The following is a 24,392-nucleotide window of genomic DNA, read 5'->3' on the forward strand; positions in this document are numbered from 1 at the left end:
AAATTGGATAACAGAAATGCAGAAAATTGAAACTGAAAACACAAGTCTCTCTCAACTATATAAAATTTTCACATTTCATATTATATTTTTACCACTAAAAAACATTTATATTAACTTTCTTAAGAAAAAAATTGGTGAGATGAACAATTTAAATAAAAAATAGTAATTTTTGCAATGTTTTGTAAAATAACATTAGACGTGACTAAATTACCCAATTAAAAATTTTATTAAGAAAAGTTAGACAAAACCTAGTTAAGGAAAAAAAAGTATATTTTTCATCAAATATGTTACTTATTTTAAAAATTTGCTCTCTCTAATGTGGGTTAATTAGGTTATTTGTTCAGTTATTATATACTGATATTGTTTATTAAATTTTTAATTATTGATATCGATAATATTTTTGTGAATAAACCTAAAATGTTTTTATTCAAATATATTTATTTGATACCCAATTTTTAACTCTGCTAGAGTTTTTATGAATATAAAAAAAATTAGTAATCTTAAATGTGTTTCCTTCTAATTTAGATCATTATTATGGCCAAAGGACTATTTCCCACCTAAACTATGTTGAATTCTCAAAGTTCCCTCCGTTAACTTTGAAATTTTCATTTACTTATCTATGACCATTTAAATATGTTAATTTTAAGGGTAAAATCGTTATTTTATATTTAATATTAAAAATAAACTTAAATATTATTTCATTTCCCCTCCTAAATTTAAAAAACTAACTTTTCTCCCATAAACCAAGTTTGAAAAAATAACATTGCCCCCCTAGAGTTTAGTTTTAAAACTTGTTCACTTTCTCCAGTTGTCTCTCCCTCCCGACGATTTTCTTTCCTCTGACGACCCTTCTCAACTCCATCCCAACCCATCCAACGCTGAGATACGTCGTCTGAGAAGAGAAATCGTCTTCCCAGATAAAGATGAGACTACTAGTCTTTGTCTAGGAAGATGAGTCGTCTTCATCTGGGAAGACGATCGTCTTCCTAGACCACAAAAACCAGATCGATCAATCTCATTTTTGTCATTTGGGAAGACGATTTCTCTTCTCAGATGACGTCTTTCGACGTCGGATAGGTTGGGGTGTAGTTGAGGCAGACCGTTAGAGGAAGGGAAATCATTGGGAGGGAGAGACGGTGGGTGATGACATCGAAGAAAGTGAACGAATTTTGAACTAAACCCTAGGGGGAAAAATGTGATTTTTTCAAACTTGGTTTAGGAGATAAAATGTTAGTTTTTAAACTTTTAAGGGAAAAATGAGATTAAATTTTCAGGGGTTAAAGTTCCATTAAATTTAATTGGCTATAGGTGGGTAAATGATATTTTCAAAGTTAAAGAAAAGAACTTTGAAAATTCAGAATAGTTTGGTTGAAAAATACTCGTTTGGCCAATTATTAATTGGGTGAGAGAGAGAGAGAGAGAGAGAGGGAGAGAGATTTATCTAACTCATTCGATAAGTTACACCATTTTGAGGTTATTTAAATTAATTTTTAATTTTAATAAAAATCGAATTTTATAGTTTTAAGAGAATTTTAATGATAACGAGTTAGGTTAGGTGACGGTAGAGTTACTAGTGGAGCGAGGGTAGGTGTAATGGGTTAGACGTCGGTTTTATTTCTTGAGCCAAATTTACAAGGGTTATATTTGTAATTCCACCAATTGGGTCCTCCCACTAAATCTTGACAAAACTCACCTAATTCATCTGGTTAGGTGAGTTTTCCTGTTAGCCTGAGCCTTTGGAGTTCAAAATTCCTCAATATATGTAATGATATTAAGATAAGGGATTATTAGAGAAATGTATGTTATTAGTATTATAATATACATTAAAGACAATTATTGATAGGGGGTTTATAAAGTTTCATATTTCTTGTTCATTTTGGCATAAGTCTGGGTAGATTCGAATTAAATTAAATTTAAATTTAGGTTAATTCAAATTCAACTTAGTTTAAAAGAGTCGAATTTGTATTAAATTAATTCGTGTTAAACTCAATTTGAGAGAAATCTAGTTTAACTTTGACTCGATATTGTAATCGAATCGAAATCAACCAAAAATATATTATTTTAATATGTATTGATTAAAACGATATCATTTCAATTATTTAAGTTAAAATTTTTTAAAATTGCAAGCTTAGCAAGTCAAACCCGAACACCCCAAGCTTCTTGAGCTCCTCTATACTAAACTTGTTTTGAGTTTATTTGTACCAAACTGATAATCGAGCTTGAATCTATCCACCCATGAGGAAGATTTCAATTAAATGTTAATGTTTTTTCTTGCAAAAGTGGTATTAGAAGTAGAAATTATTAATTTTTTTAATATTAATATTTTGTTAATTATTTAATATATGGTTAAACTCTAACCAAGTTAGCTTAGTCTCGAAAGTTAATTTGGCTTAATTTAATTTAGTTCGCATTATTTGAACTCAAATTCAAATTGAGTTCGAATCAGGATGAGTGACAATAAACGAAACTCAAGTTAGATAAAATTCGATTTAGTCCAAACTGTCATAATAGTTCAATTCCGTTTAAATATAATGTTTAGTTAAATTCGAATTATATCAAATAATTATTAAAATGATATCATTTTATTTATTATTAAATAAAATAATGTTATTTTATTAATAAATCAATGAACTCAAGTCAGAACTTCAAATCATAAACTCAAATTGAATTTGAATTAAATCGAATCAAACTCTTAAGTCTGAACTCAAACTATCTCTAATTTTAGCTCATTTAATTTAAACAAAACTATTTTTTATTCAAATTAAATTTGAAATAAAAAGCCTTCAAATTCAACTCAATTTATATCCACCTATGATCATAGGAAATTCATGTCATTAATTTATGCAAAAACATTTTTCTTTTTATTTTAACATTACAGGCCATAAACTAATGTCGACTCGGCTCAGTTTCCTTCCATGCCGCCGCCGCCCCTAACATTATTAGGTGGTTAGTAAAGACTTCCTCATCGATAACTTAAAAAAGCATAATTAAACTGAAAATAGACGATGTAATTACCAAAAACACCCTTACCTAACACAAAGAGGTTCACCAGACAGGCAGGCCGGTTCTTTATAAAAAACCCTTCTCATGTTTCAAGATTTTCTCCAGGTTCTAGTTCCTGTCAGGTGTCATAAACTGAACTGGTAAATTAACTTCCACCAGAACCTAAACAAATATCCCATTATGGCTCTCATTGGCGGAAGCACCTCCATTGCTCCCAGCAAATCTTCCTTTATTCAGCCTCAAACTCCGCCCTTCATCTCCAAAACCAGATCATATGTCCTTCCCATCACCGCCGTCCACGCCGCTGATTCTGCTAAACCCTCTGTGAAGAGCTCCACAACTCCGGCGGCTCAGCCAATCACCAAGACACAGAATGCGGGTACCGGGAAATGGGCGGTTGAAAGCTGGAAATCGAAGAAGGCTTTGCAGTTGCCCGAGTACCCGAACAAGGAAGAGCTGGAATCTGTCCTTAAAACTCTTGACGCTTTCCCTCCGATTGTGTTCGCTGGTGAAGCTAGGAGCTTGGAGGAGCGCCTCGGTGAAGCCGCAATGGGTAAAGCCTTTTTGCTTCAAGGAGGAGACTGCGCTGAGAGTTTCAAAGAGTTTAATGCTAATAACATTCGTGACACTTTCAGAATCCTTCTTCAGATGGGTGCCGTGTTGATGTTCGGCGGTCAAATGCCCGTTATCAAGGTTTGTATTTTTTAGGGGCATTTGTTACTGTGTTTTTTTTAATTTTTTTGATTTGTTATATGTTTTGTTGATGGTTATTATTTTTTTTTTAATATATAGGTGGGGAGAATGGCGGGGCAGTTTGCCAAGCCGAGATCAGAACCATTTGAGGAGAAGAGTGGCGTGAAGCTACCGAGTTACAGAGGGGATAATGTGAATGGAGACGCTTTTGATGAGAATTCGAGGATTCCAGATCCACAGAGAATGATTAGAGCTTATTGTCAATCCGCAGCTACGTTGAATCTTCTCAGGGCTTTTGCTACTGGTGGTTATGCTGCGATGCAGAGGGTTACACAATGGAATTTGGATTTCACCGAACACAGCGAGCAAGGAGATAGGTAACCTGCTTAATTTTTTTGATTGATTTAGTCTTAGATTACCAATATGACTTAATTGGATTTTTTAAAATTTTTTAAGGTGGTTGTACTGTATTGACTCCGTTTTGATTCGGTCTTAGATCGGTAAGTATTAAATTGTAAAATTTTGGCTGTGGCTTTAGAAAAGTTTGGTCGTTTTCACCTTTGCTTTTTTCATGTTTTTTGTGTTTCTCAGAGGTCAATTGTAGATGGTGTAAAGACTGGATAACATTTTTCACGCAGAATATGCCATATGCATCACCATCATTGCTGGGGTTTTTTGGATTGTCTAAAAATGGCTTAATCTGGGATGCTTAATACCTTTTCTCAACTTATTTTTAGCCTTGTCTAAAAGATAGTATGTTTGTTTGCATTCTATAATACCATTTTGTCTGGTGTTTTGTGAAGTCAGATTGTAAATGTATCCTTGTGTGGAATAATCACATGTATAATTGGAATAAGTTAGTCCGAATATCCTAAGTATCCCACTCTTTGGTGTTTGAATTTTTTACCTTAATTATGATGTTTCTTTAAAAATAAACATAATCATATTGGATGATGATGAAATTAATTTATCTTGTGGCTATGTAACAAGTATTTTATCTAATACTTCTATCATATGTTACTTGAAGTGATAATTGTCTGTGTCTTGAAATGGCAGGTACCGTGAACTTGCTCACCGGGTTGATGAGGCCCTTGGATTTATGTCTGCTGCCGGACTCACAGTTGACCATCCTATCATGACAACAACTGAGTTCTGGACATCACACGAGTGCTTGCTCTTGCCATATGAGCAGTCACTTACCAGGCTTGATTCAACTTCTGGCCTTTTCTATGATTGCTCTGCTCATTTTCTTTGGGCTGGAGAACGAACCAGGCAGCTGGATGGTGCTCATGTTGAGTTTCTGAGAGGTGTTGCGAACCCTCTAGGCATTAAGGTACAATATATATGCATTTATCATGTCTAGTTACATTGATTCAATTATGTTATGTACAAAATAAAGGATGAGGTCTCTATAATTTAATATGATTTGGTTAAACATAAATTTAAACTCTACTGATGAATTTTCTCTTCTACTCCAGGTCAGCGATAAGATGGATCCAAATGAGCTAGTTAAGCTCATTGAGATCTTAAATCCTCAGAGTAAACCTGGGAGGATAACAATTATCACAAGAATGGGTGCTGAGAACATGAGAGTGAAGCTTCCCCATCTGATCAGGGCAGTTCGCCGGGCAGGCCAAATTGTTACGTGGGTCAGTGATCCTATGCATGGTAACACCATCAAGGCTCCCTGTGGTCTCAAAACTCGTCCGTTTGATGCTATCAGGGTAAATACTCATCATTTTTTTAATAGATTAGATTAAATTTCTGAGGAATTTCTTGATCAGCATAAATTTAAATTTAATTCATCATGCTTTCCCTAATTTCTATTAAAATTTTACCCTTTAGGAATTTGGCGAAATCTTATTGGTTACAGGGAAAATAATACGAATTTGAGATTGATAAATGAGAATAATGGTTAATTAAATGGCTTCCTCTAGTAAGTTCATCTCAAACTCTGACAAAAACAGTTACTCTATACAAATAATGTAGAGCTGTTTGAGCATAGATGTGTCAAACTCAACAACCATTGCTCATAGCTATAAGCATGCTTTTGCAATCAGAGATTTTTCTTTAGGCATGTTTGATTGATCTCTTCTTCATTTTTGAAGTGGGCAGCATACTCAATCATCCTGAGTGTTGGTATTTTGTGGTTTCAAAGAAATCATAATTTTTTCTTTAGTAAAAGAGATAGTGAGATACGCAATAAAATTGAGCATTGGCATATTGTAGTTTCAAAGAAATCATAATGCTTCTGAGGTAAGCATTGAGCTTTAGTTGGTGAGAAAGAGACAACTTATAATATTTTTTTTTGTGTCCAAATGGTCATTCTAGATTTTTTAAGCATGCATCCGATAATTTAAGTTAGACAATTCTTTGTTAGGTAGGTAGTTGCATTCCCCAGTAGCTTTCGTGGGAGTAATGAACTCTTTTCCCATTAAAAAGATAGAAGGGTATGAATTGTTTGAGGCGGCAGCTGCCATATAATTTTCTTTTCCTCAGTAAGTATTGCACATTGAAACAGAAATCGTTGCGCCAGCAGATACATAACAGACATTTTGATACAAATACTTATCCTACTTCATTTTTCCAGGCCGAAGTGAGAGCATTCTTTGATGTGCATGAGCAAGAAGGAAGCCATCCAGGAGGTGTACACTTGGAGATGACGGGCCAGAATGTAACAGAGTGCATTGGTGGATCAAGAACAGTGACGTTTGATGACTTGAGTTCACGCTACCACACCCATTGCGACCCTAGACTCAATGCTTCACAGTCACTTGAGCTTGCCTTTATCATTGCTGAGCGCCTTCGAAAGAGAAGAATCAATTCACAGCAACCTCTTGTCCCTTCCCCCTCATCTTCCCCTTCGGTGCTGTAGAATGAATGGATTAAGGGATCCCACAAATATGTTACTTTTATAAATAGAGATTGTATTTGATTTGATTTTCTGTTATGTATTGTATGTATGTGTATGCTAGAAGTGGAAGTGATGATATGAGACCATCTGTGTTCGGATTAAAAGATGATTTTTCATCCTTTAAAGTTTGAAAATTCTTATTTTTGCACTCATCAAATTTGGTTATGTTGAGGTTAACTTGAGCTACACAAAGCCGAATTTCTTTGAATGAGAATGGATATGGATTGAAACAAATATTATGCATTCTTATTTTGAATACATAAATAGGTACTACCATCAACAAAGCATTGGAGATCCAAAGATTTTAGACTTTCCATTACTTTGGCATATTCTCTCATTGTAACTTGGCATGATGGAATATGCTATTATATTAATGTTAAGAGTCTGATTTGTGTCCGTAGGCTGCTAATTTCAAAAAAGGATATAAATTTGATTACTTTATTCAAATGAATTTTTTGTTGGTCGGTTGGTCTAATCTTGCTTTGACAGGTTTAGACATGTCAATTAGACTATGTCGAATAGAGACCCAATACGAAGCACAAAAAAAGCAAGATATGAGAAAGCTCAGTCTGATACTGTAGTATGTCAGACTAGACTCATAGGCCAGGTCTTAAGCTTTAATATTAAGCTCATGGGTTGACCAGCCCGACCCAATACTATTTAAAAATAATTTTTTTTAAAAATTTTTGTTGGTAGAAGGTATTCTTCTGCGTTGCGGTAGAAGGCAAAAGTCTTGTTAGGCAGAGGGAAGCAAAGCTTAGCAGAAGCCTTGGCCTTCATTTATTTTTTTTTACTTTTTAATTAATTTATTTATTTTTATATTAACCTATTCAATTTTTTTTCATTTTCACTCTTGTTTACAAATCTCTCAATCTCAATTATTTTATTATATTTTCAATCTTATTTTCTCTCATCAATTATCTTTCAGAAAATATCTGAATTCATAAATAATAATTCTTTGTATTTATAATTTCATTTTTATTTTAATTTTATCATTACAAAATATTACAAATAGATCAAGTATCAAATGAATTCAATCAATTTGAATATTATCATAGTATATATTTATTTATATTTTATAATTTGAAAAATAATTTGTGTTAAAAAATTTTTAATATTTTTTTAAAAATATTTAAAGTCTGACCCATTTAAGGCTCATTTGCCAGGCCTTGGACTCTTATATATTAATGGGCCGACCCACCCCGAAAGCCCATTATTGTTTGGGCTTTAAGCCCAACCAAGCCCATTAGCCCAATTGGTCGAGCCTGAGTCAGCCTCGCCTAAACCATCGACACCTCTAGACAGGTTTATCTCATGGCTGACTGTGTAGTCAAGATTTTTGTTGAGGGTTGGAATCTTTACTCCATGGTTTGGGCACTGAGGTTACTTCTAGTTTTTTTTTTTTTTTTTTCTATTCGCTTTACCTATTGTGCCCTGTGTTATGTACCATTAATTTTATAAATTGAATCTGGTGGGAAAGGTCCCAACAACTATGTATAAACTCTATGTGTCTTACGACATGGATCCAAAAATATCACTTAGATTTCAACAAATTAATCTTGTGACCCGGCACAGGCCCAGTTTGCGGTGTTATAATTTAATTAAAAGTGGGGTTATTTGTCGGGGTGATTTCAAGCAAATCTGGCTGAAGTTTGATTGTTTACTCGATTTGAACGAGTTTAAAATAAACTTAGTGTTGACAAGTTTGAACTCAACTCTAAGGGTTTTTTACTGTTGAGCGCGAGTGCGAGCTTGAGATAAGAGAGTGTTCGGCTTGTTACGAACGTTGAAAATTTTGATTCGAAGCTAAAACAACATTGTTTTAATTAATACATATCAAAATAAAATATTTTTAATCAATTTTGACTTAGTTTATAATCGAACTCGAATTTGACTCTACTTAAACTACTTTGAGAGGAGTTTGACTCAATTCGAATCTATCTTTAGCTATTTGTACACAATAATACTCTCCACCCTTTTTTCTGTGTGTATAAACTACTAAATTTTAGGATTTATTTTATTGTCACATATTTAGTTTTCATTTTATTTTTCTCACACTTCAGCATTGATTTATGGATTTTGTATTATTTAATATATACAAAAGATCATCTAGCAAAACTGGATTTGAGAATGCATTGGAAACATTAGTCCTAGAAACTTAGCATGAAGAAAAGGATCCAAACGTATTATTTACACTTCAAAGCTTCACTTGATTGCTGTTTGAATTTTATGGTTTACTGCGAACTGCCAACTCCCCTCTGTAAATCACATTCCTGAGATATTGGCGAGCGGAATTCTTTATCTTGAAAATGGTTCGTACAAAGTTGTGCCCTGGGATGGCAAAGGACTGCCTGGATGTGATTGGCAAGTGCAATCTTTTCTCAAGGAACCACAGTGAAGACGGTTTCCTTTTCAGCGTTCCTGTTTCCATGTTTTCAAGTTTCGGCATTTCCGTTTCTGTGCTATATAGAGGCACAAAATCCTCATTTTTATTCTTTTTGCAGAAGGGATGCACTCTCATGGGAAGATATGCTAACTTAGCTTCCTTCTTGGGAAAGCAGCTGCATTAATTTCATCTCTTGCCTTTCCACCTTTCAATGACTTAACCTTATCAAGTTTTAAACAGAAAATGGAAGTGAAAATGGTTGTATGAAGGATTTTCTCAGTAAATCACATATTCCAGTGGAATGGGAAGTTTTCATCAGAACTCTTACTGAGAAGAAGGATGTTGCAAGCCGCTTGACTAACTGGTATGCGAACTTTTGAATACTTAAAAGTGCTTGAATAAATAAAACGAAATTCCTTTTAATTTGTTTTTCTCTTATGTTGATACATTTTTTCGTTAGACAGTCTCTGTTACTACTGATGTGAATTTAGAGCTTCATGTTTTATGTGTTTTACACTTAAAGGTTCTGTGCGTTGCCTCTGAGATCCTTAAGTTGCAATTTTTAGGGGCAATCCAATTCCTAAAACACTAATAGAGAAACTTGATGAATACATTCCTGATGATTTCTATTCCATGTAGCTGTAACCATGATTCTGTCCTGGAAAGAAGAAAAAAAACTAAAGCAGCAGCCAATCTACTGAAAGGCCTAAAGGTACATAGATTAAAGGAAAAGGCTACAAAATATCAGACTGGCAGAACATGAGCTATAAAACTTAAAACCTGCTGATTCTGATGAGCAGCAAATAACTAATATAAATTATCAGGCTAGAAGCAGTATTTGTCTTTGTCATAGATATCTGTTGCCTTTCTTCTGAACTCCTCTTAACCCAGATATTTCTACCTTAAATTTACCACTAGGCGAAACTGGAAATTTTATCTATATTTCTGTTTAATTTACATTGATACAATGGAAATCCTTCGATAGAAATCAAGGGTTAACAAAACTAGTGAAACATTAAAACTTTTAAAGAGAAAACCTAAGTTTGAGCCTCTGTTATGTTTATAAAACCTTTATTTGAATTACTTATCAAATAAAAAAAGGGAAATCCTTCAATCCATACAATATGCATCAGTTCCTCTGCTTTGCAGAATGTCAACAAGTTTGATTTTCTGTTTTTCCTCACTCTGTAAGTAGTCATTATCAGTCAATTAAAATGTGAAAGTTGAAGTAATGCAGACAGACAAATCAACTTTACGTACTGATCTATCTAATTGAGTTTCATTTTTTTTTGCAGGTGATCCTATTTATGGCTTGATGTCTTTAGAGGGGATTCTGGTCTTCTGAAGCAATTTTAAGAGAGCTGTAAACTTCCTTTATTAAGAAGAAAGCCACAGCCTGAAGCAGGAGATGACAAGCAAAGTAGCAAGGAAAACTCACAATTGGGTGCATTTCCACATTTTGGAAATGTTTTTGTTTTCGAAATGACCGGAAACTTGTACAAAATATTTCAGGTCATTTTGAAATTTTTGAAAAATTTTGAAACGCGTTTCTTTTAAAAGAAAAATCATTAAATCTATTAAATACACATCTTTTATATTTTCAAACTTGAAATGTCTTTTAATTTCATATTGAATTTATCTCTTCGATATGTAACTCATCTCCTTTCCAACATGTTATATTGATTGACGTGTATTATTATTTTTTTCTTAAATATCTACATGTGCTTGCTCAATAACAATTTATAATAGATTTTATTATTTCATTTTATAGTATTTTTTAATTCTTTTTAATTATTTATTTTTATAATATACAAGTTTATTTATTTTTATTATAAAAAAATTGATATTTATAAAAAACCTTTATATTTTTCATATTTATAAGTTTTTTTTAGTTTTAATTCTCTATATTTAAAAAAAAATACATTTTTACGTTTTTATTTCTGTGTTTCTGTTTGCGTGCTACATAAATGACAAGTTTGCCCGGCTTCCCTACCACACCAAGTTAGTAACATCCTCATTCATCCTTTTTCTGTTTTCGGGTGCATCCTGTGAAGTTCATCATCCACTTTTTAACCTACAATAGTGACAATTATTAATATTGTTTGCTATCGTAATGCTTTAGGTGGAAGATCAATTTTTTACTTAAATAAATAAGAATGGTGGCTCTAGAAGATTCTACCGTGTCTACCTACATCACTTTGTGATGTGCCTTTCCCAGCAGGAGATAATTAGGTTTTACAGATTGATTGATAGTATCTTAATATCTATAAAATAAGACAAAGTGTGATTCACAAACATCATAAATGTCCCAGATGGCAGGACAAGGATTATACATGGGATGGGAAATTTCTTAATCGTTCAGCAGTAAAGTTCTGATGCCCATACCTCTGGGAAGTTGGGCCTTTTTTGTACACTTTGATTACATTGCACACACAAAATCGCCACTTGTCTCAACATCTTCAAGATCATCAGCATCCAAATCATCCAGATCCATACTTGTTCCAAGCAAATGTCCTTCATTTCTGGATGCCTCAACTGGTTTACTAGCCTCTTGTATTATTGCTAGTACTTCTTCCATGCTCTGGGATGGGTTATTTACATCGTTGCTCTGCCAGCTCCCTCCTTCTGTCAGTTCGATGGGCAAATTGGTTAAGAACCATGGATGGTTTTTTATTTCTTGAATTGTTATTCTCTGCAAACAGCCAAACACAAAGAAAGAGCCAAAGTTTAATCCAAATGCATAAATGTTTGATGGATGAGTCAACAAAAATGGTGCAACCTAAACCAGACTCAGCTATTAACAAAAGGTATTATAACATAAGAATCATCCCAATATCAAACAATTTCTGTTTCACAAGGATTAATTACCTTCTCCGGGTTTGCCACAAAAATCCGAGATAGAAGATGCTTACACTCCAAGGAAACTCGGACATAATCTGGAAATGAGTAGTGGACACTGAGTATTCTCTGCCATGAGTGATGAGATATTAGTAGGAACTCCATGCAAATAAAGGAGACCTAAAGAATGCAGTGAACAACCAAGGCAAATATTCACCTCAAGGGTCTTTCTAAAGTCTTTTGGATTAGTAGGATCTTCAAAGGGATATGCCCCAACTAGCATCACATATAAGGTCACCCCACAGGACCAAACATCTGCAATCTGTATAGAGTTCAGGAGTAGCACAGAAATATATTATCAGAATTCTTTAAAGCAAAGTTTAATCAGAATGAGGGAGAAAGAAAGAACTGTATTATACCTTCCCATCATATTCCTTCCTAGATAGGACTTCTGGTGCAATGTATGCAGGGGTTCCTACAGTAGACTTTGGTTGAGAATGGAACACAGATGACTACAAAATTGAATTATAACATTTTTAGTGATTAATTCATCAATCCTGATAGCTTGATGTAGTTCTTTTGGCGCCCATAAATGTGAATACCTTTGAGTACCCAAAATCACAGATTTTAACACGCGGTGCAGTGCTGCCGTCCAAGAGTGTATTTTCAAGCTTGAGATCTCTATGACAAATTTGCTGCAAGACATGATTGCTTTAAATCATGCACAAAAAATAAAACAGAAAGAAGGATAGAAAGGCTTCGACACTCAATGAAGTAGCATCAAAGTTAGTACCATGGAATGGCAGTAACTGACTCCTGATATAAGTTGCTGGAAGAAAAACCTAGCCTGATGCAAATGAAAAAGAGAAACCATATGGATTGAACTTTAGTTGAAAAATAAGCTCTTAAAAATATATAAATATGATTCATATTTTCCTTATGCTTCACCTCATCCTCGCCAAATCTACCAGCACTACATATCCTTTCAAATAGTTCTCCTCCCGCAGCATATTCCATGACTATGGCTAGATGAGTTGGGGTCAATAGGACCTGCAATGGGTATATCAAAAATCATATAACGAAACATCTGTCTGAAAAGGCAGAGATAAACCTTCACTTCTATGATGCTATTGGAAACTAGCACAGATTGAGAAATGGTGTTTATAAATAACAATCATTTAAACCTTCATATGCTGAAAATAAAGGGAAAACAGCAACACAACCCATCCATTTAGACATTTCATTTTTCTGTTAACAAGATATGTGGCTCCGTTCTTTAAACATGAATTAAAGAGGGTTCTAAATACCAAATTTATAGACTCCACATGAAGAAATGGAAAGCTAAATTTGTCGATGTTATTCTGTGGACAACTAGGTCCATGAGATAAGAATAAAAAGCAGTTTAAAAAACCCTGCAAAGTTCTGTTTTACTGAAGCAAACAGAACATTAGATGATAATCCGTACAACATTTATATGCCAAATTTTAGGAATTAAAGGACAGTAGACAAGGCTAAATTCAAACCTCTTTGAATCTTATAATATTAGAATGCTTCAATGATCTATGGTTGATGATTTCCCTCTGCACATGTTCATCAATCTGTAAAACCAAAAAAAAAAAAAAAACGATCCAATCAATCGAAAAAGGAAAGATAGAAAAATCCTATAGAAGGAAAAGAACGAGAAATTTTAATCCTCCAAAACAAATTAAGCTAAAGAAGTAGCTAAAGATTGAAGAGGAGGATGAAATGGAGGAAACCTTTTGGCCTCGTTCAATGAACTTAACAGCAAAAAGCTCTTTTGTCCACTTGTCTCTGACCAGCTTGGCCACACCAAAATTCCCAGACCCAATATCTTTCACAATCTCATACCTATCCATTCTTATCACTTTAAAAATTTTCAGAATTTAATCCCTGAAGCCTACAAAATTTCCAATGCTCCCTCTGTTTTTACAAGATTTCTCTGATGTTTTCTTCTTCTTCTTTGCAGACTTTAACTTAAACCCAGTAGCATAAACAAGAAGATATCTAAAAAAAACCAAACTTGCAGGAGTTTAGGCAAGACTAGTTGTGACTTTCAAGTTACTATCATGATCATCATCACCAGAAAAGTCTCGGATGCAGAAGAAAACAAACGTTGTTTGACGGTAGGTAAAAATCTGACACGTGTAAATGTGGTGGTGGATTTTTAAACATACTTCAGCAAGTTAGGAGGAAAATCAGACGGCGTGGTGTGGAATGTGCAGAAATTTCTTTCGTCCCAACGTGGTAGAAATAAAATAATTTCACATTAAGTTTTAACGCCAGTATAAACACAAATTTATAAAGGTTAAAAATACCTAAAATCTTATTTATGGGCAATCTTCCCTTAAAATTTTATGTAAAAAATAAAAGTAAAATTATTATTTTATTAATAATATTAAAAAATATATAAATTTCATTAAGTTTTATTCTTTAAATTTTAAAACCAACAATTTTATATTTATCTAAAGTTTTTTTAATTTAAAAAAATAATATTTCTCTTCTAAAATCTAGGGTTTATTTTCTTACTATTTCTAACTATTGATGATGATGTTTGAACCTACACACTAATCACTATCTCTCTAGTAAGAGGAAGAGTGTTTAGAATCAATAAAACAATGAGGCTTCGTCGAATCAGACAAATCGACAAAGTTTTGTTACTTCATTGATTCGTCTGGAATTAATGAAGAGACGAGACTTTGTCAATTTGTCCAAATAGACCCTTTTTTGTTGATTTGTCTAGAATCGATAAAGACACGTCTTCATCATGCTTTGAAGAGGGTGACAGGTGTTGGTTGATGTATCTTCAAGCAAAAGTAATGTTACTGGTGGTCGAAGAGGGTAAGAAATAAACCTTAGTTTTGGGGAAAAAATATTACTTTTCAAAATTAGAAAATTTTAAGTAGGGATGAAATTGTTAGTTTTTAAAACCTCAAGAGAAAAAAGCTTAGTGAAATTTATATTTTTTTAATATTACTAATAAAATGACGATTTTACCTTTATCTCTAATATAAAATTATAACAAAAGTTAGCGTATTATGGAATATTGAGTTTTTCAAACCTCATATATATGTATTTGTTTTAACATTAAAACTTAGGTGGAGAATTGTCTGTTGGCCTAAAATAAATATAACATGTATAAGAGATTAAAAAATTTTATATCAAATAAAAATAATATAAATAAATTATATATAAGTATGATATATTAGATTTAAACACAAGTTAATTAATTTTATATAATATAAGTTTCGATCTTTATACTTATAAGAACAATATATTTCTAAGTGACAACACATCTAATTATATCAAATAAAAATAATATAAATGAGTTAAATATATTTAAATCAAATAAAAATAAATAAAACATATTTGAATTAAATAAAAATAATATAAATATGATAAATTAGAGTTTATCATAAATAAATTAATTTTATCTAATATAAATTTCAATCTCCCAGCCTATAATCCTAATATATTTCTATATCACGTAACTGTACGCATACAGCTTAAATTGGGCGGTTGGATTCGCCGCAAAAGAAAGATATTGTGTTTCGTAGCCCACAATTTTTTTTGTTTGCGTAAAGTGTTAAGTCGCCGGGCCTGCCTCATTCAGTTGCCACTTCATTTGCGAGGTTCATCCCGTCAAACAGTTTTTAGAATATTAAATTATTACCATAAAAAAAGTCATTGATATTTTGTATTAAAAAAAATGTTACTTCAAAAGTTGTATGTAGATAAATATTTGAAGTAGCTTTTGTGTTTCCCTCGAATGTCTCTACTTTCTGATCCATAGATTTTGAAACACGTGAAATGGAAAACAATCTAATAATGTACACTTTTATGCATAATAATGTGGGAACAAAGTTGCACAATTGAGAAGCTGATTTTCGTTATAAAATATCAATCTATCGTGTTTAGGAGTAATATTATACGTATCTATTTTAAATATATATATATATGTTATCATGTGAATAAGTATTATTTTATTTTAAATTTAAAATTACTCAATCACGTGATAATATATACAAGTGTATATATATTTATACACCTAAAATAGATACATATAGTTTTGTTGTCAGATTAAACCTAATGAGTTCAATATATTGTATTAAAAAAATAAATAATTACCAATAAAATATTTTGTATATATTATACACAATTTAAGTCCTATCAGAAATATATATTGGGTTTACAAATGTAAAGATTAAAACTTATATTATACAAAACTAATTAACTTGTGTTAAGGGCTAATCTATAATACTTATATACCACTCATTTTACTTAAGTATATTAGATGTGAGACTTTTTTTTATTTGAGTCTCTAACAAGTACACAGATGATATATCATCATGCAGTTAGATAATTTTGAGTTAATAATAAAGTAACATCTAATCACATGATGATACATCAATTGTGCACAAAAAGCTCATACTCATAGTATTGCTCAATAATTACAACTTTGCTTGTTCGGGATTAATAGCTACAATAACATTGTGTGTAAACACTTTAAGTACACAAAATGAGTATATAGATGATATGTCATAATATGATTGAATGTTATTTTATCATTAATTTAAAATAACTAATTATATTATGACATATTATTTATATATTTATTTTATTTTCTCAATATATATACATATAATTTTGTTTTAATAATTATTAGTGGCGTTTGGTTAGAGTATTTTTCTTGATAATGTATATTTTATTACTAATATTATTTTATTTAGTTTATAAATAATATTTAAATATTAACAAATTAATAAAATAATTTTAATTTTATTATAATTTTATCTATATTTAATACCTTTTTAAAATAATTATTTTCATTTTTATTAATATAATAAATAATATAAAATATATGCTTAAATAATAATAATAATAATAAATATTAAAATAAAATAATATCTCAATATTTTTTTATCACGTCACCGCACGTTTTTAGTGTGAACCCGACGCCGGTTGGTCCAATGAAATTATGATAAACACTGCCAAATTACAATCACGAGCAATTGGAATCACAAAGTCCACCCCATGACATTAATAAGGGAGCCCAGTCAAAGCCCATCCGGTCCATAGATAACCAGGACAAACATTATGCTTCACCATCTTTCTTGTTCACATTCATTTAGGACACTGTATTACACTGTATATATGTACGCACACCACATATATTCTCAATGCTAACGCTAAGATTCATCATTCAGCCCATAACAGGGCCTCCTAAGAATTTCCTAAGAAGAACACTTCTATATATTCACACCAACATTTCGGTTTCATCGTCTCCGAAATCAACTGGAGGGCCAAGGTATGGTGCTCCAGAAACAACTAGGTCTTGGGGTATATCTATTTCCTCAAGTATTGCATAACCTGAACCAAAATATACAAGTACGTAATTAGGTGATATTTTATATTTAATAATTATGTGTATTTATTTATGTAATTAAAATACGACGTATAATTTTATTTGGAAAATATTGATCAGGTCAATTACATACCGGGAAGAGAGGGAATCGGAAAGTCAGAAAAGTAAGTGGAAGGCCTTTCTTCAGAGTATGGTGGAGATAAAACATCCAATATTGCACAGGGAGTCAAGGCAGTAAACGAATGAATGTTTCCACCGCTTTTCGGAAACAGGATAGATGGTTCACATGGTGCATTCAATATTGCATCTACCACCATGCCTGCTATTCCATCTGTATTTTCAATTATTCCCCATAAGGGTCAGTTTTGTACTGTATTTGTATGAATCTTAGATGTTTCCAAAATACAATTCTACCACAATTAGTTATGCTTACTTATTCGGCAGCTTGATTTCTGCACCTTCACCCAATCGTAGGCTTTGACGTAAAGGGATCCATACAGAAGTTTGCTTAGAACAGTCATGCCCGGGTGATCATGAAGGGGAAAAGTCACACCTGCTGGGAAGCAAAATACGCCTATCTGCACAAAATTCTTCCCATTAATTATTTAGTTCATAAGAAGAAAACATCATATTCTGACAGATCATGGCCTCCAATCTCCATTTTTTTTTTTTGTTTTAGTGCAAATACATGAATGCGGAGAAATATTTTTATACTTACAGAGAAACTGTCACACTCGTGAATGTGAATGTAGGTAATTTCAGAGACTGCTTGCCCACAAACCAGTCCCTTGATGCTCCGTCCATGCAAGCTAAATTCATCTATCCCAACATCAACAGCTTCAAATAAATCTGCAGACAAATAAATTGAATCACAACGAAGCTAAGAACCCAGAGGTTAAGCTGATAAAATTAGTCAAAAAGATTATATATACCTAGGATGCTTTTCAGCCATTGAATCTGTTGGAAACTTGGAAGTTTCTTCTGAGAAAACACAGCATTACAGGCATCGTAAAGCACTTGCACTTTGCTTCTTTCCATTGTACAGTGCACTGTTGGTTTATTACCAAAGGAGTTTTTTCCTTTCAAGTGAAGTGAAGATAACTATAAGTTTATATAAAAGAGTATGTCAACCAAACCAGGGGGCTTCCATTTGACTTTTAACTTACAGTGGGCTTCTCCGGTAATTGTCATTGGAAATATCTGCATTTCTGTTTACGTGGATTCTTTATGACAAAGATATACACAAGAATTGCCCTATGGTTGTAAATAAAAATGGGCGGAGGATGACGCAAGCCAGTAGCGCTGTTTTCTAACGTCGAATCTTTTTAAGGCTACGACATTTCCTACCCGAACTTTGATGAAATAAAGGTGCTGACCTTTAAGTTTGAAAACTTCATTTTTTGTACGTATTTATAAATTTGTAGTAAAATTTATTACTTGAAAGGCTAAAAAAATAATTTTATCCTAAATCCCTTTACTTTCTTCCCCCATTATTGATTTTTCAAGAAAATTAACTAATTTAACTATCATTTTAATCTATTTTTTTATATAATATATAGATATAATCAAGACCCCAACTGAATACTCATTTTACCCTCATTTCTAACTATATAACCTTAGTTTGTCAAACTTATTTTCATTCATATTTTCATCTAAAAATAAGTTAAAACCAAAAAAATTTTTCATCAAATTATTTTAATCCAAGTAAATAACATTTCATCCTATTGTTTAATATTTTGTTTAAAGATCTGAAATTGAAAGTTTGAGATTCTTTTGTATAGTAATGAATTATAATTTATTGATTCGTAAGTTGTTATAGTTTTTGTTAATATTTTATAGTTAATTTAGCTTACATTAGAATAAAAGAATGTCTACTGAATAAGTAAAAATAGAAAATAGAATATTTCGATTTTTTTAGAAACAATCGATTAATAAGAATGGATTAGGCAAGTAGGTGAGTAGAATTGATTACACGGGTAAGCATGGGTTAGATGATTCAAAATTTTAAATTGTTTTGGATTATCCATAATATATATTTTTTAAAACATAAAATATTTCCAAGAATTTTATGGAAATATCATAAAGTATATTATAATATAATCTTATAAAATATCATAAAATCTACATACATTCCAGTATGTTTGGAAATAAATTAAAATAGTTTAAAATTTTGAATTTAAAAAGAATCTAAGTATTTTATATTTCACCGATTAGATATGAAAAACTAAACATTCTTTTATTATAATATAAATTTGATATAAATAAATTAAACAATTCTTATAACTGAATCAACTATAAAATAATAACAAAAACCACAATAACTTACGAATTAACAAAGTATGATTTATCACTATGCAAAAAAATTTCAAAATTCTAGTTTCGAATCTTCAAATAAAATATTAAACAATATGATCAAATGTTATTTACTTGAAGTAAGATGATTTTGATGCAGGATTCCCTCGTTTTTGAATTGATTTTTAGATGAGAATATGAATGAAAATAAGTTTGAAAGGGTAAGGTTATAAAGTTACAGATGAGGATAAAACATGTGACTATATCTGTATAATGCATAAAAATTGGGTTAAACTTTTTAGTATGATAAAAAAAAAAAGGTTAAATTAATTATTTTCCAACTTTTTAAACCCCTTTTATAAACATTACAATGAGTTATATACCTTGTTTCAAAATTAAAATTACCGAAATTGTAATATATGTAAAAGAAAAAAAAAACATAATAAGTCTTAACCATCTAATCTTCCCCACACCTCTCCCCACCATTCCTTCTCAATTAGGATCTAGCATCTCCACCATCATTTTGATTTTTTTCCTTGTTTCTTTAATGGGCTCGCAACTAATTTGTTTTGCTTAATCAATCTGCTCTTTTTCACCAAATTTCTCAAAACTATTTTTCATTTTTGGTAAATTTGAAGTGCAATCAAATTTGAGAGTTTCTAAGATTCGAGTGAATCTTCATTATTTACAAAATTACATAGAAGGCTCTTGAGCAAAAGATAATAGAAGTTGCAATAATGACGTTGAGGGAAAAGAGAGAGAAGTAAAGAGGGAGAATGTGAAAAGATGATAGCTTTTGGGTATTTACTATCGTAGATGGTAAATAGGACTACTGGTAAAACTAATAACATACAAGATGGATTTTTCCAAGGTGTATGAACTTCTTTATATATTTAGCCAAATATCATGTTTTAAAGCAAGTGTGAAAAAGATTTTTTTTACCTTGGTTATTATGAAATGAAATATCGATTTTATCAATCATTCTATTTCAGAATTGAGGCTCCAATATAAAACCCTATGATTTCGTAATTATTTAATTTTTGTGATCTCTCTCAATTCAACCAATCATATCTCATTAACCTTCTTTCCAGTCAAGTGGTCATGAGTCTTTTCTTAGAGAGAAGAAACTCATAACTTTGGTTTTCAAAAAAGCCTTTGATATAAATTTTCTAATGACAAATTCAAAGGTGAAGAATTTATATTTGATGATTTGAGAATTGACAATAGTGGCATCAATGACGGTGGTTATGGAGATAGTTATGATTCCTCTGGTAAAAGTGGTGACATTAATGGTGGTAATGGAAAAGAAAATGATAAAGAAAGGGAGGAAATTGGATCAGTAATAAAAATTGAAGAGTTTTTTTGTAAAGAAATATAGGATTAGTGAAAAAATAGACTCTTCAAAAATTCGGGTGGAAAATTATCATTTGGGCTATTTTCCAATAATAAAGTCATGCTTTGTGGCTAAAGAATTTAAAATATTTTCGGTGCTGACCCAGTAAAAGAAAGACCATAACGTGGTTGTAATAATTGTTTGCACACATATTTAGAGAAATCTACATGACTCGTAACTTGAAATCTGTCAAAGCCATGGACTTGAAACAAAATCACACCACCATGGATAAGAATTAATCAGGTGGCTCAGAAATGTGATTCATCAAGAGTCCGCTAGAATTACACATCGAAAGAAGCTGGTTTCACACTAATTGCTGGGACAAGGCAAAAGCATTTTCACGCACAAAAACAACGCACTTGACTTGACTATTGAAAAAAAAAAAACATATTAAATATGGGAGAGTCCAGTGTAAGAATATGAGTGGACACAATAGTATAAATAGAAGACATATTGTTTTTTGAGTGGTTCAACAAAAACGATAGGAGATTATAAAATAAGTAGAAATGAATTCACGAAATATAACTTAATTTTTGATAGTATAATATGTTGTTAAATATTTGTAAGTGTATCTCGATGATCCCTTCATTTCTCATTATTATGTATTTATAGTGGTTGTCGTCATTCGTTAATAGGTTTATCAAAACTACTAACTCTCGTATGAAAGAGTAATGAATATTTTGTTAATTTATTATTGTCTTCATACATATCTTGATTTGAATAATCACTATTGTAACATTTTATAATTAAAGATCACGTTAGGTTAATATTAAACTATATCGATTATTCTATAAAACGATCTAATAATCTCAAATATAAAGATCATATATATCACTGTTCATTAAAAAGATTTATTTCATATACATTAGAACAATTATCCATATGAAATCTTTATGATGGGTATGTCCAATAGACATGTCTACAACTTACATCCATGTATTGTATTCAGCTATCAACGAACAATTTTAACATTTGAGATCTATTACCACATTTCGATAAGATCGTTCAATATTATTATAGTTCTTACTATATTATATGTCTTTAATAAAGATAACATCATAATTACAGACATTTTAAGAACAATCATCGAATATGAATATACAGTCTTTATGATCGATTGACACGCACTAAACCCCTATTTACAATTCAAACATTTTAAAAGCAATTATCTAAATTATATATATAATATAAAATAAAAATTACCATTTATTATTAATTGAAAATATGATTATATGAAAAATAGTCTAATGACTCTACTTGGAAATTATTTCATTATAATTTCAGCATGGGATTTCTACTATTAATCATTATAATAACATAGGTTTCCATTATTAATCATGATAATAATTGTTTGTATCTAATCAATTCTTCTGATTCACATCATAGTATTCAAATATCAACATCATTATAATATGAAATTCGTGTATCCCAATCTCTTGGCCTCAATTCTCCTTGAATTTGACTTAGGGTTATATTAAGAATATGGGGTGGTTAGGGTATGATAATTAAAATAAAACAATACCATTTTGTTGTATAAACCAATTTTTAAATAGAAATTATAATAGAAAGTTGAGTGTTCCAAATTCTAATTCTTATTGGGTATTTTGCCTACTCTTATATGGTAGTTATAATAATTATAACAATAAAACTATTTGTACCTATTTTTGATACATAATTTGTGTACATATATGAGATGTCTTCATGTGATTAGATATTTTTTTATCATATGATAACACATATTTTAAAATTATCTAATTACATGATGACACATCACTGTGTATATGAATTGTGTACAAAAAATAGGTACACATAACATTGCTCTAATTATAATTTACAAACTTGAATGGTAAGAATTAAATTACATTTTTCTAAACCAATCAAAGGAATTAATTACCATATTGACATTAATTTCTTTAAATGGAATTAAGTTTTAAATAAAATAACATGATTGTTTATTGTGATTAAGATGGGAAAGTGCATCAATGTAAAGAACTCTATTTAAAAAGTAATATTATACATATTTAGACTTTAAAGATTAATAAAATTGATGAAATATTAGAACTTCTAAAGTGAAAGTCTGAGTTCGAGTCTTTGTCACATTTATGAAAATTTAACTTATCTAATCTAGTGATTGTAAGCTCGATTATTGTTAGGGTCTCTGATTATCAAAAAAAATACTATACCTATCCATTTTAAGTATATAAATAGGTACACATTTATATTTATCATTATATGATTTGATGTTACTTTATTATTAATTCAAAATTATTTAATCACATAATAACACATATAATATGTACACAACAAATACAGGTAGGGTCCCCGATTATTAAAGAAATATTATACGTATTTATTTTAAATATATAAATAGATACACATTTATATGTGTCATTATATAATTAGATGTTATTTTATTATTAATTCAAAATCATCTAATCACATAATAACACATATAATATATACTCATTTTTGTATTAAAAATAGGTACGTATAATTTTACAACTATTTAAAATAAGTTAATAAAATGCCAAATGACTTATTCTCACTCAAAGATTAGTGTTTTTCCAAATTCTCGCCCATTAACTTTAAAAATCTTAAACACCCACTCATCTGTTAATTTTTGTAGTTAATGATAGAAGTAAAATCGTCATTTAACAAAAATATTTAAAAAATTAAAAATTTGTCGCATTTCCCCCTACCCCCACCCAAGGTTTGAAAAATCACGATTTCCCTTCTAGGGTTTTGATCTCTTCTCTTTGATGACAATCCTTTCTCCAGTCGTTGGCTTTTTCTCTCCCTCTCAGTCTCTCCCGATAGTCTCCTTATTGTCTTCGTCTCATACTAAAAGGGCTTATCGTCTTTGTCTGAGAGATAAAATCATGTCGTCTTCGTTGGAGATAAAGATTGCTGAAGGAGGGCGATAGAAAGACTAGAAGGAAGAGATAAATCGACCGGGAGGTAGAACTTTGACGATGAGATTAGGGATTATCATTGGAGAGAAGAGATCAAAACCTTATAGGGGAGATGGTAGTTTTTCAAATCTTGGGTGAAAATGTGAGAGAAAATTGTTATATTTTTAAATTTAGGTGAGAAAATGTAATAAATTTTTAATTTTTTAAATATTTTTATTAAATAATAATTTTACCTTTAAATTAACTATAAAAATTAATAAATAAGTAAGATTTGAAATTTTTGAAAAATTAATGGATAAAAATTTTAAAAAACGCTAATGTTTGAATGAGTGCAAGTCCTTTGGCCCAACCTTTCCTGGTTGCGTCCCTCTGCCTTTCAAAATTCAAATTTTCACTTTATTTTCTCTTATGCTCAATGAAAAAGCAAATTCCTTGCCAGCTTGCTTTGTTGGTCCTTTTCCCTGGCCATTTTTGTTAGACTTAAAAAAAAAATTATATAAAATAAAATCAACATAAATAAATTATATATAAATATAATATATTAAACTTTAACATATATTTATTAATTTTATATAATA

General features: G+C 31.0%; 3 protein-coding genes and 1 long non-coding RNA gene across 5 annotated transcripts; 2 read left to right on the plus strand and 2 right to left on the minus strand.

Annotated features, from left to right (window-relative positions):
- The first annotated feature begins 3,096 nt into the window (after positions 1-3,096).
- On the plus strand, positions 3,097-6,762 carry LOC123205490 (phospho-2-dehydro-3-deoxyheptonate aldolase 1, chloroplastic-like). Its single transcript, XM_044622448.1, has 5 exons — positions 3,097-3,696; positions 3,796-4,073; positions 4,753-5,029; positions 5,175-5,420; positions 6,287-6,762. The coding sequence occupies exons 1-5, from the start codon at positions 3,184-3,186 to the stop codon at positions 6,569-6,571; spliced, it is 1,599 nt and encodes a 532-aa protein (XP_044478383.1). The 5' UTR covers positions 3,097-3,183; the 3' UTR covers positions 6,572-6,762.
- On the plus strand, positions 4,080-4,563 carry LOC123205491. Its single transcript, XR_006499859.1, has 2 exons — positions 4,080-4,196; positions 4,288-4,563. It is a non-coding gene; the product is annotated as an uncharacterized LOC123205491 (long non-coding RNA).
- A 4,173-nt stretch (positions 6,763-10,935) lies between the features above and the next one.
- Positions 10,936-13,972, minus strand: LOC123205502 (serine/threonine-protein kinase SAPK2-like). Of its 2 annotated transcripts, XM_044622466.1 has the most exons (10): positions 13,592-13,972; positions 13,358-13,432; positions 12,783-12,884; positions 12,628-12,681; positions 12,437-12,529; positions 12,254-12,346; positions 12,052-12,156; positions 11,865-11,963; positions 11,382-11,688; positions 10,936-11,070 (listed from the first exon to the last, which is right to left on the minus strand). In XM_044622466.1, exons 1-9 carry the CDS (start codon positions 13,709-13,711, stop codon positions 11,416-11,418), a joined length of 1,014 nt encoding a protein of 337 aa, XP_044478401.1. In that variant the 5' UTR covers positions 13,712-13,972; the 3' UTR covers positions 10,936-11,070; positions 11,382-11,415. The 2 variants fall into 2 exon arrangements, with proteins under 2 accessions (XP_044478401.1, XP_044478400.1); XM_044622465.1 differs by lacking the exon at positions 10,936-11,070 and having other exon boundaries at positions 11,243-11,688; positions 13,592-13,971.
- A 2,892-nt stretch (positions 13,973-16,864) lies between these two features.
- On the minus strand, positions 16,865-18,287 carry LOC123205571 (plant cysteine oxidase 1-like). The gene is made up of 5 exons (XM_044622559.1): positions 18,150-18,287; positions 17,936-18,066; positions 17,651-17,795; positions 17,351-17,548; positions 16,865-17,222 (listed from the first exon to the last, which is right to left on the minus strand). Exons 1-5 carry the CDS (start codon positions 18,253-18,255, stop codon positions 17,110-17,112), a joined length of 693 nt encoding a protein of 230 aa, XP_044478494.1. The 5' UTR covers positions 18,256-18,287; the 3' UTR covers positions 16,865-17,109.
- Positions 18,288-24,392: the final 6,105 nt, after the last annotated feature.

This window comes from Mangifera indica, unplaced genomic scaffold, assembly GCF_011075055.1.
Source record: "Mangifera indica cultivar Alphonso unplaced genomic scaffold, CATAS_Mindica_2.1 Un_0008, whole genome shotgun sequence".
NCBI classification, from domain to species: Eukaryota; Viridiplantae; Streptophyta; class Magnoliopsida; order Sapindales; family Anacardiaceae; genus Mangifera; species Mangifera indica.